We start from the raw sequence: 16,137 nt of genomic DNA, 5'->3' as shown, positions 1-16,137 counted from the left end.
TTCACTCAGTTTAATTGCCTATTCTTGAACTTGTCCTCTGAACAGTTTTCTCCAGCCTTTTCCAAAAACTGACTAGGTTAAGGCATGGAATGCTCCCTCTTGCCCAGTAAGAAAAGCTCCCAAGAGTTCTGCTATATACAGACAGGAGTCTTAGCCCCCTCTGTCAACACTGAGCCTTGAACATGGCGGGAGAATTTACTATGGGTGCATGTTTAAACTTCCAGCTTCCACTCATTCTGATGTAGTACAGCCTGAAAACCTGGAAATGTTTTTTGTTCAATTAACTAATGTATTTTCTGTTTTAGTTCTTGAAAAAAAACAAGCCAGAAACAGGAATGTAAGAGATGCTAAAATGCTAAAAGAAAAGCTTGGATTGTACACAATTTACAATTACAAAATCACAGGTGCAAATGAACTGGCTTGTTCTAGAAACCTAAACTACAAGAAGCAAAAAGGAGATACCAGTCAGCGCAGAACTGGCCATTTACAGGAGCATTTGAGAAGTCTGGGCTATTATGTTTTTCAAGTGATCCAGTAAAACATTTTTCATCCTGTTCATAATGGTGACTTAGTCACAGCTGCTTCTTCCTACCCATTAATAAGATTATAAAATAATACAAGCAGCAGCCAATGATCTTAAGAGACTGATATGGACAGTCAGCTTGCTGCTCACCATATTGCACAAGTCTAAGCCACCACAGTTGGCCTACAAGACTGTCTTCCTTAGCCTAACTTCATTCCTCTCCCCCTTACATGCCTCATTTTAGAACGGGCTATTTGTTACTAGCAGGGGAGATCTCTATTCACTCGAGCACTCTTGGCTGCTTCAAGGAGCTGATTTAACAGCCCAATGTAGAGCTAACAGTTTTTGCCTGCCACTGCTTTGGCTAAATGCTGCCAACTAGATGGATGGGAGACGTGCAGATTGTTCAGAAACCTGTGCTTTAGCAAGTTGTTGTCTGGGGCGGGCAGGGGGGGGGAGCACCTTCTAATACAAACAAATCTGCTGCTCAGAGCAGCCACTCAACCAGATCTCCCTGGGAGCTAAAACCTGTTCAAACCAATTACTTGCCCCTTCCAAGCTGCTACAGGGACAGCTCTGAGCTGACTGCATCTTGGACAGAGAATAGTGGATTTGCTTGGTACAGATGGATGCCAGGAGGTCCAAAATCGCACCCACATCAATGCAGCCCTGCACTGGCCTGCAAATTACGTGAGGAACTGGGCTGATTCTCCCCTGATAATAGACAAGGATGCTCTTTGGAATCCCTGCACTCATTAATGTTAGGCAAGTGACTGCAGCAAGCCTCAGGCTTCTAAAAGGAGGCAAGGTACTGGGAGGAAAATATGGCACAGGAAGGCAGTGATTAAAATAATTGGTGTATCAATTGTGCCCATCCCTGGCTAACCCTAGTAGTAGGGGAAAGATGGAATTCTGCGACATGAAATCCACAGCATGCCTGTGGCTTGGATCATATATTCTCAGCACTTTGGCAAGGAAGTGGAGGAGAAAGAACAGAGTTTGGAATTTTTAAGGCTGCAAGGCTTAATCAGATTTAATTGCAACTCTTAATTTTAACCCAGTTTAAAAGGCTTCCTGGTTTATTAAGAATGTAGTATTTCTTTTAAAATTCAAAACTGAAAGTAGCATGCAATTTCAGGTTGGGATTTGTTACATGCTCCCATTGCAATTTGCCTTTTAAATCTGGATTCATTTCCATTGGTTTCAGTGGGAAATGTTTCAGGCTGCAACTTTGGATTCCCAGCCAACAGGAAATTCTCAGCAGTTATACCCCTCATCCAGGGGATCATCTCTGCCAAATTCAAGGCAGATAGGAAAATGTGTCCTAACTTTTCAAGCAATTAACATGGTTTGCCAAGCAGCTGCAAGGTTTGATAGTCACAGAAAACAAGCAAAAGAATATGGCTGGCAACTGAGGGTACAAAGTAAAAGAGATTCAACTTTTGACTGCATCCACCAGAATGTCACAGAAGATACAGATGGACAGATACCCATACCATTATTTCCCCCTTTGTTCCTGCTACCAGGTTCAGTCCCAGAGAACAATATAGCTCAAGCAAACACAGCACCTGTACTCATCTAGAACTAGAAAGCCCTCCAAAAACCATTGAAATGTTACAGTGAACATAAAATGGCAATTGGGATAATCATGCTAAAAAGGACAATTAGCTAAATGTTCTGGTTCAACAGATGCCTGTCAATCACTACCTCCCCTTGCTGCCCCACCTAGGACAATGAAACCAGACAGCGAGTTGCAAAAATGGCCACTCCTAAACATTAGAAACCACTCAGGATTTGATCACTTACAACATTAACAAATGGGTCATGAAACAGCCTTATACTAACTTGTCTATTGTCCATCTAGCTCAGTACTGTTAATTACTAAGAATGGCATCAGAGTACCTGAAGAAGAGAGCTGTGACTCACAAAAGCTCATACCCTACTACAAATTTTGTTAGTTTTATAGGTGCTACTGGACTCTTGTCTCTTTTCTACTGCTATAGACTAGCACGGCTATCCATCTTGATCTAGCTCAATACTGTCTGCTCTGACCAGCTGCTGCTGTCTAGACTCTCAGGCAGAGAAAGACCCATCCCAGATCTTGCAATCCAAGATCCTTTAATTGCAGATGGATTTGATTGAATATTGGCCATCCTCACATCAAGCATATACTCTACCCTGAGCTGCCACCCCCCCCCCCGCCAGGTTGACTATGAATCCCTGACAGGTAGCAAACACTGGGCCTTTTGAAAAGGCATTCCCTTTCATTCTCATGCACAGGCAAAAATGTTTGTAAAATGAAGACATGAAGAACTTCCATGTACATTACCTAAAACCAAGAATGCTTTTCTCTCTCTTTCAAAATGATTGTTTTGACTAGTCATGTGCCGATGTTACACAGTTAGTCAATTACTACAGATTTAGTGTGCAATCCTAAAGAGAGCTACACCCTTCAAAGTCCACTAATTTCAATGGATTTAGAAAAGTGTAATTCTTAGGATTGCATTGTTAATTACTAAGAACAGCAACAGTAACTGTTCCAACAGTTTATCTACACAGGATTGGACTGCAAGACATTTTGGAGAATGTGCACAGAACCCAGACAAAATTGCAAGCCACAGGAGCTAGGGTTACTAATGTTGCTTCCACCAAAATTCCTGTGCTTTTAAACAGCTGCATTAGTCAGAAACGCAAGATTCGAGTTCAGTAGCACTGTAAAGACCAAGATAATTTTCAGGGTATAAGCTCTAGAGAATCAAAATTCCCCTCATCAGATACAAATCTGATGGAGTTTTGACTCTCAAAAGCTTATACCTTGCAAATCTTGTTTGTCTTTAAGGTGCTACTGGACTCGAATCTTGCTCTTCTACTGCAGATCAACACAGCTACCCACCTGAAACCATCTCAGACGGAAATTTAATAGGCAAAGTTTTCTTTTCCTAGAGCTACAACGGAAGAACCACAATGAAAGAACATACATTAGATTTTAAAGGGACTATTTCTGTTTTTTAGGATTAACAACAGTAATCAAAACTGGAAAACCTGGGCTCACTTTATACATGTTTTCTGAGATGATGTCGCTAGATACACAAATGATATTCTGAATGTTATATATACTATTAAATTGCATATGTTCTCCAGTGTCATAAATTAGCAGTCTGAGCCTTAACTAAGTAGTGTGTACATTTACTGCTGTAGCTGTACCAGTAGCAAAATAAAAAAAAGTTATCCTAAGTTGAGTTATATCCTTCTAACTCCATTGTCTTAACAGGTGCAGAAAGGTGTAATATTGCTTAGGATGCTACTGCTAGAAACCTAGAAAGCCAATTGCTCACCCTCAATGAGGTTGAATGGCAGATTTCATGGAAAATGAAGCAGGGAAGACGGGAGGCATAACAGATTCTGAAGTTATACTATGATGATACTATGCATTGTAATTTGAATGATCATTATTTGTGAAAACTTTCTCATATTTGCCAAAATGGGATCACAAGGCACTGTGTGCTCCTAAATCAGGTATAGACAGATTTTTCCAGTAATGGGACATTATCCTTTCCAGCTGAGCTGCTTGGGGACAGACCAACGGTTCCATAAAGCCCCACCAGATGAGGGTATCATCCTAGAGATGTTTGATCCCAATGATGGAAAGGCTGAAGGCTGTTCTTGTAGGTTAGAAGGATGTGTATTGATTGCCTTCAGTTGAAGGAAGTGACAGCCAGTTTTTCCATTTTGCTTTTGATTTTTGTTAGTCACAAAGTATAGATTTAATAAAATATGACATGAGGGCTGTACCAACAGTACAGTACTGAGATCATGTGAAGTGATAGTATCGCTTTACTCTGCTCTGGTTAGCGTATTTGCGTTCAGTTTTGGAGATCACAATTTAAGGATATAGAAGCCAAGTCCTATGAGGAAAAGTTGAAGAAGCTTGGTATGTTTAGCCTGGAGAGGAAACAACTAAGAGGTGATATGATAACCATCTTCAAATTCTTGAAGGGCTGTCATTATAGAGGATGGCACAGTTGTTTTCCATTGCCCCAGGTCAGACCAGAACCAACAGGTTGAAATTAAATGAAGAATTTTTGGCTAAACATTAGGAAGAACTTCCTGACAGTTAGAGCGGTCCCTCAGTGGAACAGGCTTCCTTGGGAGGTGGTGGGCTCTCCTCCTTTGGATGTTTTTAAACAGAGGCTAGATGGCCATCTGACAGCAATGCTGATTCTATGAATCTAGACAGATCAAGAGAGGCAGCACAGGAAGGGTTACATCAGTGCTTAGTTACACGCTCAGGGTAATGCTAATCACCACGCTGAGGCCGGAAAGCAATTTTCTCCAGGCCACTTTGGGCAGGGATTCTGCAGGGGTTTTTTTGCCATCTTTTGGGCATGGAGCAGGGGGTCACTGGGGGTGTAAGGGGAGGTAGTTGTGAATTACCTGCATTGGGCAGGGCGTTATACTAGATGACCCTGGAGATTCCTTCCAACTCTATGATTCTATGACACCAGGTGAGAATTGAATTAGTACCTTTCTAAGGGCTTGTTCCGGGACAGAGCTTGCCTCAAGCCAAATGCTACTTAACTTAGTTTTGAACTCTGCTAGGGATGGCCTCTGTCTTCCCAGTGACTCAGGCCATCCATGCTTTCAGTACTGAAAGAGAGGACTGATTGCCCACTGAGAAGCAGCTCATATCTTTCAGGTGTGTTACACTGAGCTTGGGCTGGACCACTGGAGAAGCAGAGCAGCCCAAAGTAATACAACATGGGTGGGAGGTGGCGTGCCTTTTCCAAGCAGAGCTGCTGCCCCTTTCCTCAGCATCCAAGACCATTCAAGAGGCTTGGCAGGAGGGGCAGTGTGCCAGATTCCGTCATTGAACTGGTGGGCACTGAAGAGAACACAAAGACGTTACTGACAGTCCAAGTGGCCTTCTTTGCTTTAGAGTGTAAATTCTTGATAATGATTTATTCTAACATGTATTTTGCAAATCTGCAGATTTCTATATGCAGTCCAACAGCTCTTTGTTAAAGCATTCATCCCCTACTACCTTAAAAAGGCAGAAATATAATTGCAGCCCTTGCAGATCAAAGGCCACAGATTTTTACAACTCTAGCACAAAAGGGTTTAGTAAGTGGGGGTGGGGATGGGAATCCAAAACAGGCCCAAGTTGGGAAAAGGTTATAAATTCTCTCCCTTTTGCATAAGGAACTCATGCAGACTCACAACAGAGAAGGTGCAAAAACAATTTGCTACAGCTGCGACACCAACCCAGCTGCCTTCTTCATCTTGAAGCAAAGTCACCACCACACAACTGAAACGTTCTAGGGCATAATTCTTTTTTTCATCTTCAGGTCACTCCATTGCCTCTGGTTGCATTCCCTCCACATCCCGACACTTCGAATTCACCAGTTCCCTGCGGATCTCTGGAGAGATCTGAGGATGGCTCTGGAACTTGAGCAGCTCCAACAGGCCTTCCTTTTGCTCTGAGGAGAGGTCTTCTTTGTAACGCTGGGCAAAGGTCAGGAGACACTGGTGCCACAGAACAGGCAAGGTGCGTTGTTCTGTCCGGAACGCTAAGAAGTGGAAGACCAGAGCATCTACAACACGGAAGGGCAATGCATACTTCTTGTCAATGAGCAGGCGGAGGAAGATGCTGTTGGCACCGCTGTACTCCATCTCGGCAATCTTTAGCATAGCAGCCCTGTGTGGATTAGGAGAAGATGAAGAAGAGATCTGCTGCAGTTTCCAGAATGATCCTCCAGGTATCAAAATGTACAAAGTGTTAGAAAGGGGAAGGGCCTTTCAAGAGAATACTCTTAGGATAGCAGGCAGACCTCTAAAGGGCTATATTTGTATTCATGCTGTAGACTCTCAGCTGCTCTCTTAACATAGCTTCTGAAAATATCCCACAGGAGGGACAACATGCACCAGAGTAGGATGCCTCCAAAGATGCCAAAGCAGCTATCAAAAGTGTTATGACCCAAGCAAACTAGCAATACATGGGAAGGAGGGTTATATAGTTTTAATTCTTTTCCACCCTCCAGCCCCACCTTACCCGGAATGAAGAACAGGGATGGAGCACTGGGTAAGAACGCTGCCCACAATTATGGCTTCCCTCAGCGTACATGTTCCTGACTCACACAAGGGGATAAGGATCCCTGGAAAAAAAGGATGGCGGTAGTTAAGTTACATATCAGTTCTTTTCTAAAACTTTACAAAAAGCCAATTAACTTGACATAAAAGTGAAAATTATTTTTAAAAGCCACAGCAGCAACATGGTTTGGTATCTGAAAGGTTTACTAGAACAAAAATGTGTAACACACACACACACACACAGAGGAATGTTGTAAGTGCTCCGGAACGTAATTAGGCATAATTAAACCCTAACAAAGTTTGAAAATAGTTATCAGTATAGCATATGGTATAAAGTACTAAACCTAACTGACTCACTCATACCAGGCCAACTCAGGACAGACCATTTTATATACACACGAGTCAGCCCTGATCACCTGTGAGAGATCTGATTTAAAGATCAACAGGGGTGCATGGTTGAAAGCAACCAAACTCTCTCTGCAGCACCTTCTTTCAGGCAGTTTTTTCCCAGCTAGACACCATTCTGGAACTGGAGACTGGCTAAAAGAGAAGTACTACACTTCGTTTATTCAAATCCAATTTTTTCAATTATAGGGGTGGTGAATGCAGAGAGGGTCTCCCCCTTTCTTCCCTTCAAATCAGACACACACACACCCAACCACATACCTCTATTTTATGAAATTAAGGATGACATTTAATGATGGCTGCCTCCATCATAATGTAGTTTGGCTATTTTACATAATTGTTCTGTATCAGGAACCAACTAGTGGAGGCTTGCAGTGCCAGCTGGCCCCACACATCTACTCAGAAATCCCATCTGGGAACCAGACCATTTCCCCCATGTTATTTTTCCAGGGCACTGGCATCTTAGCTTCAGCACCCTGCCCATTTCAACTTGCCCTTCTTCCAGAGTTTATTCATCTCTGTAAAGAAGGGATGATAGTACATAATTAATATGATTAGTCTCTTTGCACACATTGAAACCCTGCAAGATTTTGGGTGAAATCATTACCTTATCTGATCCATTGCTTCTCATGGCTTGCTGCTATAGGACAATCAGGGCTAGCTGACACACTCTGTTCATAGCCAGATCTACCTCTTCCCTCATCATCTTTCCCATCTCTCCTAAACTCTCTGCCCGTTCCCTTCTTTTCATATTCACTTCCAGAATCTATAACCTCTTCTCAACATTAAGACTTGGTCTTGTCATTTGACCCTGATGTTGAACATTAATCTGTAGTGATTGGCTTCTAAAATACAGTGCAATTCTAAGCAGTTATACCCTTCTAAACACACTGAAGTCAATGATCTTAGGATATAACTCTGCTTAGGATAGCACTGTTAATAACCTAATTTCTATAACAACTAATCTGTTTTTAACTCAATTGTTTGGCTTGCCTTACAGACCAGCATCCTTAGTGCCGTCTTTAATAGACTGGTCGTATGATACCAGAAATCACCCTGAAGAGCTGCCCACTCCCAAATGAACCTACCTGTTCATTCCAGTCATCTTTGGAGGCCTTGCTTCAGATGCCCCCAGCCCAACTGAGGCTAGACAAAGAAAGGACCTTCTTGGTGGTGTTTACAAAACTTTGGAACTCCTGCTACAAGTAGGTTCATTTGTCTCCCTCTATTGTTGATTTCCGCAAGCAAGTGACAATTTTTGTTTCATTTGGCAATTCACCAGGCCTACCTCCCTGGTTTTGGTGTTGTGTGTACTTCTGTTTTACTGATATTTTTAAAATCATGTTTTATTGAATTATTTAAATACACTTCTATTTGAATGCTATTTTAATGTTGAAATATTTTATTATTTGCTGCCTCAGGGACCCTGTTTGGGTGGTAAAGCAGCATATAAATGTATAAAAGAAAATAAATAAAAATCCATAGCTCAGACACAGCTATGCTCCACAAATCATATTAGTTCTCTCAGAAGGCAAGAATTTCTGTTTTGATGAAAAATGACACTGTAAGCCCAACTCCTAAGCTCTATGGTGCTTGCCCGATTTACTGTACTTACTATAAGCAGCAGTTATACATTGACAAATTTAATAGCAAATGCTCTTTACAAAAGGCCTTCTCAAAGTTCTCGCCACCATCCAGCCACCTTCCAATGTTACATTCAAAAATAATTGTGCTGTCCAATCAGATTTGTTATTACCTTTGAACCAGGCTCCAGGCTTGAACAAGGCCTTCTTCAATGCCATGTAAAGATGGAAATTGAGACGTTTATATTCAACAATGTCATCTCTAATTCGAGGAAGTAGCACCAAGTTGTAAAACCTCTGAGCCATTTTCTCTTTGAGGTTAGATGAAAATATTCTTGAGAAGCAACAAAGGTGGAGGTGAGAGAAGAAAGGAAGCATAATAGTACACTCATATTAAGAAAACTAAGGAATAGTCACTGCTAAACCTCTTCTCTTGGATATGTGTTCTTTAGGAGTAACTGGTACATTCATACAAAACCTCTAAACCTTGCCCTCATACTGTACATTCTCTCGGGTGTGGAATATCATTTCAGATGTGCATCCATGAAGTTTTCCACAGTGGGGCAGTGCTTCAAATCATTATCTTAAAAAGCTATCCCTGTCTGTCTATGAGGAGATTAATCTCTGACATAGCATGTATGTTCAAAACTGTACCATAAAGAGGAACCAAAGCCTTCCTGAGAAAGAGAACATGGACCAATCATTAGATGCATTTTCACTTGTGGCTTCCCTCTGCACCCCCTGAGACTATCCTCTGTTTCAGGTCCTTCCGACTCAAAAGGGCGGAGCTAAAGCAACTAATATTTAAAAAGAAGCAATAGACCAAAGCAAAGTATACAGTAGTGCTAAGGTTCCAAACTGAGTGCAAGTGAACTCTTGGCAACAGAAACACACATTGCTCCATGACTATCCCCTCAATTACTTTTTGACACCAAAAATTATAGAGAAATATGTTATCAATACATTTTCCATTTCTATATTTCATTAAACACGTTTCATGTGTACTGTTTCCACTTCCTGTGTAATAGCATACTGTGGTTATACTACTTACTGCAAGAGAATAAAGATAAAAGGAATTATGGCCATTTATGGGAATGGGACTCAGCCTGAAAACATTACGCTGGCATTGTATCCTACCACTCCATTCAGCTAAAGGCAGCATATTCTGTCAAGAGCAAGGTCCATTCTGTTGGTGCAAAGTACATCCTGCAAACAGAGCCTCTTGCATCTGCAGGATGCACCATCCTTAGTGAAACAACCCATTATCCACAGAAGAGCCACAGACAGTGTCCCACCTGGTTGCCTGGTACATGGCAGCTGCTGTCCACGTCTCTGGTTCTGTGATATAAAGGATCTGCTCCCAATTGGATAATGCTGGGATAATCTTGAAGGCTTTGGGCAGTTTTCCACTTCTGTATTTTGACAGTACCTTTAAAAATGTTTGTAAGTGGTTAGAACAGAAATGGACAGGGAAGATGATTCATTCCTGGGTTTCTCTTCTCGTATGAGAACACTTCAAGAATCATTCAAAGATATTAATTTCAGTTCCTCATATACTGTTCCAATTTGTCAGTGTAAAACTCAGCCCTGATTAATATTTGTATCTATATAAAATTCCCTGAAAATGTCATGCCAGGATGGCACACAGTGCTGTCCCCCCCGCCCCTCCCAGGTCCTGCTGAGATAAATATGCTGCTTATACCCTGCCTTTCTTTCCAATGGGGACCCAAAACAGCTTACATCATTCTCCTCTCCTCCATTTTATCTTCATAACTATGTGAGGTAGTTTAGGATGAGAGCAGGTCAAGGTTACTCAGCAAGCTTCTATGGCAGAATGGGAATTTGAAATCTGATCCTTCCAGATCCTACTATGACACTCTGACCACTACACCACACTGGCTCTCAAGCAAAACACAGGTAAGAACAGAACTAGAATGACGCTTCTGAGACATAGCAGCTGAGCTCCATCTATCCATATGTTCAATCCCTTGCGCTAAAGTAGTATTGTACTTACTTCTCTGACACCCTTATAGACCTCTAGGACACGTGGGTCAAGCTGCGGCATGGGTCGACCTGAGATTTCTGACATCACTGTCTCTACTTCTGTCTGTTTTTCTGTGATTTTCTCCATGATGATATCTGCTAAGGTGCGCCTAATAAATACCAAAAAGAAACACAATGGAGCCCAATCAAACTATGGACCTTATCAACCATAACATTAGCAAACTGTACAGGCAACCTAACTGTACAGGCAACCATAAGATTGTTTAATTCCAAGCCTCTCTTCTGAAGAGGTTCCAAGTCTCCAATGTGAACGCCCTTTCTAAAATGCCCAATTTAAAATGGGGCTCTGAAAACAAACCTTCTTGATGGCAGTAACTACCTTGTGCATCTTTATACATGCTACTAGTTAACAGATCTTTATTTTCAGAAATCAGACACAATGGATATGTTGCACTGTTGTGTACAATTTCTAGCACAGAACTAAAAATTGGAATACTTTAAAGCTTTAAAGATAACCCTGAAAATAACAGATGTTGATTTACAATTTAAAGTACAGCAATCTTAAGGGATGCTTTCCAGGTAGTAAGCTCTAGTAAATAAAATGGGCTTATTTCTGAGCAGACCTGCTTATGATTGCTCCCCCCCCCAGTCACAAAGAAAAAGAAGTTATCTCACGACCATTTTGCATAAAATCATGGGGTTTTGCAAACTTTGAAGGTTAGAAATATAAGTTATCAAAAACCCCAACAACTTACACTGCACAGAGGCCTCATGCACTAAATTCCTAGAAGCAATACCTTACCATTTCTATGCACCATACTAAGTAGAATGCAGTTAGAGCTGGGTCTCCAGCTACCACTGAGATACTGAATGCAGCATGATTTATATAGTGCCTTAAGCACCATCTGCTGGTCAAAAAATGAAATAAAAAACCTCCCCCAAATTAACTGGAAGTATTCTTGGGGGCCAAGGCTATTTAAAATTTTTACTGTGAATCTGAGGAAGTTATGTTAATAACTTAAATCCAAAGTGATATAACCCCTAGATCAAATATCTTGTAAGAGCTCACACATGAGTTAGTGGTGATGAATTCCTTCTGTGCAATCATCCCCTACTTTGCAGGGGTCTGCAAAAACAAGCAAGTATAAATAAGCAAAGTGAAATTACAATTACTACATGAAATTACAATGGTGTTCTTGTGATTCTCAAGAGAGGTACCAAGATTATGAGAATCACTGCTGTGCCATGCCACATGCACATAGCACCACGAGGACTAGGAGTTCATCCCCATGTGGTCTTGGGTACACTTGAATCCAAGGATGATTGTGCAGAAGGGAACTGGCAGCACTACCCTTGGTGAAGTAGCCCAAACTTTCCTTTGAGTGAAGAAAGCACCTCTTTAAAACTTTCCAGGGGTAACTGATGAAAGACAAGACACTTTACCAGACACTGATATTTTTTCAGCTAATGAATAAAAAGATTACTAAAAAGGAAGAACACATGAAAAGATCTAGAATAACTCAAGGTATTTACTTATCTGATAGCCCATAAAGTAAATGCCCAGGGCTAGGAATGGCAAACATTTTCATATACAGCTCAACGACATGCTTTAATTGGGTTAGAAAGGCACATACTCCTACCTAATAAGATTTACATTAACATGTACTTCCACAGGAAATCTACCCAAGAAACAAGCCCATAAATTGTACGCATACTATGTAAGCGGAGGGTGGGCAAACTGCTGCTTCCCAGATGAAGGAAAACCCACAACAGATGCAATCAGGGAAAAGTTTCGATATTCCGCATCAACTTTCTGTGCTTCCTATGGATGGTCTGTTTCATATTTTCAAAACCATTGCTTTAATTCACTCCAGCAAAATCAATCAATACTGAAAACATACGTGCACAGAAAACCCTTATTCAAGCTTATACTTTATGCTACATACAGTAAAACATTAAGAACATACAAAGACAAGTTGTTCTGATGCTTACCGCAATGGTGGGTTCTTGTTCATGAACATCTCAATGGCCTTTTCATCCTCCATATTCACAGTCACCTCCTCACAATTATCTCCTTTCTCCATAGTTGCTGCTTTCTCCAGTGATGGCCACTCATCGTCCTCTGTATCTGAATTTCCATCCTTTGATACAGGTCCTGGAAAGTGAGTCAAAATTAGTGCTGGACATTTTATCAACTCAAGCAACTTCCTTGGCATATCTGTGCTATTCTCAGCATCAATAACCATGGTGATTCAGAAACCGGGTCAAGGAGGCAACAGTATAATGGTTCTTTGAATTTCCATCCACAATATGATGGGCAAGAGGTCCACCACCCTGGAGGCAAGCAACATTGACATCAGGCAGCACAAGCATGTAGTTGGAGGGACTTCTGCTTCCAGTGTTGCGAGGTCTCTGTCCATCAGCCTTGAAAAATCCCCAAACTACAAAATAGCTGGGAGGAGCGGGAGAGGATATTATTTCTTCCAGGGTGCCAACTTCCTAAACAGATTATTTTAAATCTGAGCTACCTGGCTGATCTTCTATCGTAAACTAGAGTAAAGCTGCACTGAAGCACAATAATGACCCTAAATGAAACACCTCAGTTTATCCATGATCATCTAACACAGGCTATTTGTTTCAGGTACAAACAGAGGGATTTATAACTGCATCCTGACTGAAGGAACTCACCCCACCCACTTTATATATTTCTGCCAATATTTTTTTAATTTTCAAAGCCTTATCCAACCTTTGTGGTTGCCCTTTCAAAACTCCTACAGGTTTCACTGTGAATTCCCAGAAAAATAAGGCTGAAAAGATGCAAGTTGCCCAAAGCCAGAGGTTAAATCTATAGTAGAGGCCAGGCTATCCAGCAATAAAACACTCTAGCTTGTAAGCACCCAGAACAAAAAAAAAGTCCTATGAAGACAGGCTAGATACATTACAGGAACATTTCAAGGGCTATTCCACACACTACACAAGGCTGATAGATGTAACAGCGCAGTGCAAACATGCTCATTTCACTCACTTTTTAAATGTGATCACTTAAAATATTTTACCCACTCCTATAAAAGTGCTTGAAATCCTTAAAATTCAGTCCTAAACACGCTTACTCAGATATCAGTACCACTGATTTCAATAGGTCCCAAGCGAGAATGATTATACATTGGACTGTTGTACTGCTTGGACGTACAGAAATATTTTGTCGGCTGAAGCTGTAGAACTTTTTATGATGTGTGGCTTCATAATTGCTTTCTGAACACTTCCTGAACTTGATCTGCTAAAAAATGCAACAGAAGCTCGGGATTAACAGCTGTCCTACTCCCCTGTCGCTTTTTGAGAGACTAATCTCCGCTCCTTTTCTTCTTCTCTTCATACTCACCCAGGACAGTTGTTTTCTTTTTCTTTGACTCTTCCCTGCCAGTGCCGTGTTCGGCCTCCAGCTCCTCTTGCTGGATCCGAGCCTGCTCCAGGATCCTCCGGGAGAGCTTCTCATCCACGTACTCATCCTCCTCTTCCTCACCGCCACGCCTCCTCCCTTTACCCCTCGCTTTCACGCGCGTAATGGGCTTCACTAAATCGCCCTGGATAATCTGATCAGCCAGAGAAACGCTCGCCTCCGCTCCTCCACCAGCTCCCCTCGCCCGCTTAACTTTAGGCATGACCCCCCCAAGAAAGAAACACACGCGGGAAGAGCCGCAAAAGCGCATGCGCTTCGTAGAATATTTGCGACCGTCGCGCTCCAAAAGCTCCTCCCTCTCACAACAGTGCTTTCGTCTTAAAGGCGCGCGTACCTGGTTTTACTTCCTCTCCTGCCTGCGCCTGCATTCGAAAATTTAGGTGCTAAGCTATTCTTATCTAGACCGCAGGGAGTCACGACAGTACTAATAAAATACCCACTTAAGACACAACTTAAGCAAGAGCGAATTTCAAATTTAGTAAACGAGATTTCTGCATTTGTTTGTGGTTTGGCTGCCGGGGGGGGGGGGAGGCAAAATGTGTCGTAACATCTTGAGACCAAGTTATTTGCACTACAGTCCTAACTACAGTTGTGCATATTAACTTCAATGGATTTAGGACGGCGTCATTCTGTTTATGATTCCACTGCTATTTTTATTATTGTAGCAACAACCTGTTTCGCTAGTGCTCTTTTTAACAGCGCCTAGAATTTGAATAGCAAATAATTTATATACTGATACTAATAACAATGATAAATGCTTTTAATGAATAACGATAGTTTTTAACGGTTATTATTAGTAGCATCTGTTTCGGGAGTCCACGGTGAAGCCTGCCCCTTTCAGGAAGAACGTAAAACCAGGATCCTCATGGATCCAACAGTTTTTTTAAATAGGACACCCACAAATGTTACTGTAACATCAAATCACCTGTCGGAACCAAGTCCACAGACTGAAACATAAAAAACACGGATCCAAAAATATGGGGAGTGGGCCTGGCTGATGTGTGATTTGATGTTACATTTGTGGGGTATTTAAAAAACTGGACGATCCGCGTGGATCCTGGTTTTACTTTCTTCCCCCCGCCGCGAACGTCTTTCAACCCAGGGGCAAAGACTGTGGGATCCTCTAGATTTAGTGGCATAAGTGGCTTTAAAAAGGGGACTGGCCAGCTTCATGGAAAAGAGGCCCATCGGCAGCTACTAGCTCAAAGGAAGTGCCACAGCTAGAGGCAGAGGAGTTAGCCGTGTTAGTCTGTGGTAGCAAAATCAAAGAGTCCAGTAGCACCTTTAAGACTGACCAATTTTATTGTAGCATAAGCTGGCGTGGGCTTTCGGGGACCACAGATCTCTTTGTCAGATGCATCTGGCAAGGAGAGCTGTGGTTATCGAAGGCTCATACTGCATTGGAATTGGATGGTCTAGCTGTTTGGCTGCTACAAACTAACAGGGCAAACTCCTTTGAAGCCAACTGATCCACACACCAAAAGGAGATGTTTACATATACTAGCAAAGGAATGTTTTGGTTGCACCCTCCCCCCCTAATTGCCTCTTCTCTCTCCTCCCCTTCTCCTCCCTCCTCTTCTATATTTGACCAGTCTCTGTATCATGCATCTGACGAAGAGAACTTCATTCTCGAAAGCTTATGCTACAATAAAATTGGTTAGTCTTAAAGGTGCTACTGGACTCTTTTTGATTTGGCTAGAGGCAGGACGCCTCTGAATACCAGCGCAAGTGGTGGGCCCCCGGGTGAAAAGGGAAGCTGGATTTGCTGGGCTCCTCTTGCGTTCTGAGTCCTTCAGGCTGCGCACGCGCGCCAGGCAGGGCATGCAGCTCACTGACACATGCCATTGTTTTGTGCTGGAAGCCCAATGGGTGAAACACATTTGCTTGCGTCGGGTTGTGGCCGTTTTTCCGCCCGGGCTAGCGATTGCTGTGCAGTTACCCGCTTAGGACAGCAGGAGGCTGGCGCTGGATACGACCTTCCAGGCCCGCCTCTCCCTGAGTGACATCACTTCCTGCTCGCGGTCTTCTGGATCGCGCGGAGCGTGGCTGGCGAGGCTGTTGGCTTGTTCAGCTGGGAG

The 16,137-nt window shown here is 42.3% G+C and overlaps 1 protein-coding gene across 1 annotated transcript; it reads right to left on the bottom strand.

Moving 5' to 3' along the window:
- Nucleotides 1-3,427: 3,427 nt before the first annotated feature.
- On the bottom strand, nucleotides 3,428-14,284 carry BYSL (bystin like). The gene is made up of 7 exons (XM_054982025.1): nucleotides 13,982-14,284; nucleotides 12,595-12,757; nucleotides 10,613-10,751; nucleotides 9,894-10,027; nucleotides 8,772-8,932; nucleotides 6,573-6,675; nucleotides 3,428-6,218 (listed from the first exon to the last, which is right to left on the bottom strand). The coding sequence occupies exons 1-7, from the start codon at nucleotides 14,259-14,261 to the stop codon at nucleotides 5,870-5,872; spliced, it is 1,329 nt and encodes a 442-aa protein (XP_054838000.1). The 5' UTR covers nucleotides 14,262-14,284; the 3' UTR covers nucleotides 3,428-5,869.
- Between the last annotated feature and the right edge of the window lie 1,853 nt (nucleotides 14,285-16,137).

The sequence above is a fragment of the Eublepharis macularius genome, chromosome 5, assembly GCF_028583425.1.
Source record: "Eublepharis macularius isolate TG4126 chromosome 5, MPM_Emac_v1.0, whole genome shotgun sequence".
Taxonomy (NCBI): Eukaryota; Metazoa; Chordata; class Lepidosauria; order Squamata; family Eublepharidae; genus Eublepharis; species Eublepharis macularius.
This window is presented reverse-complemented; position numbering and strand designations above follow the sequence as displayed.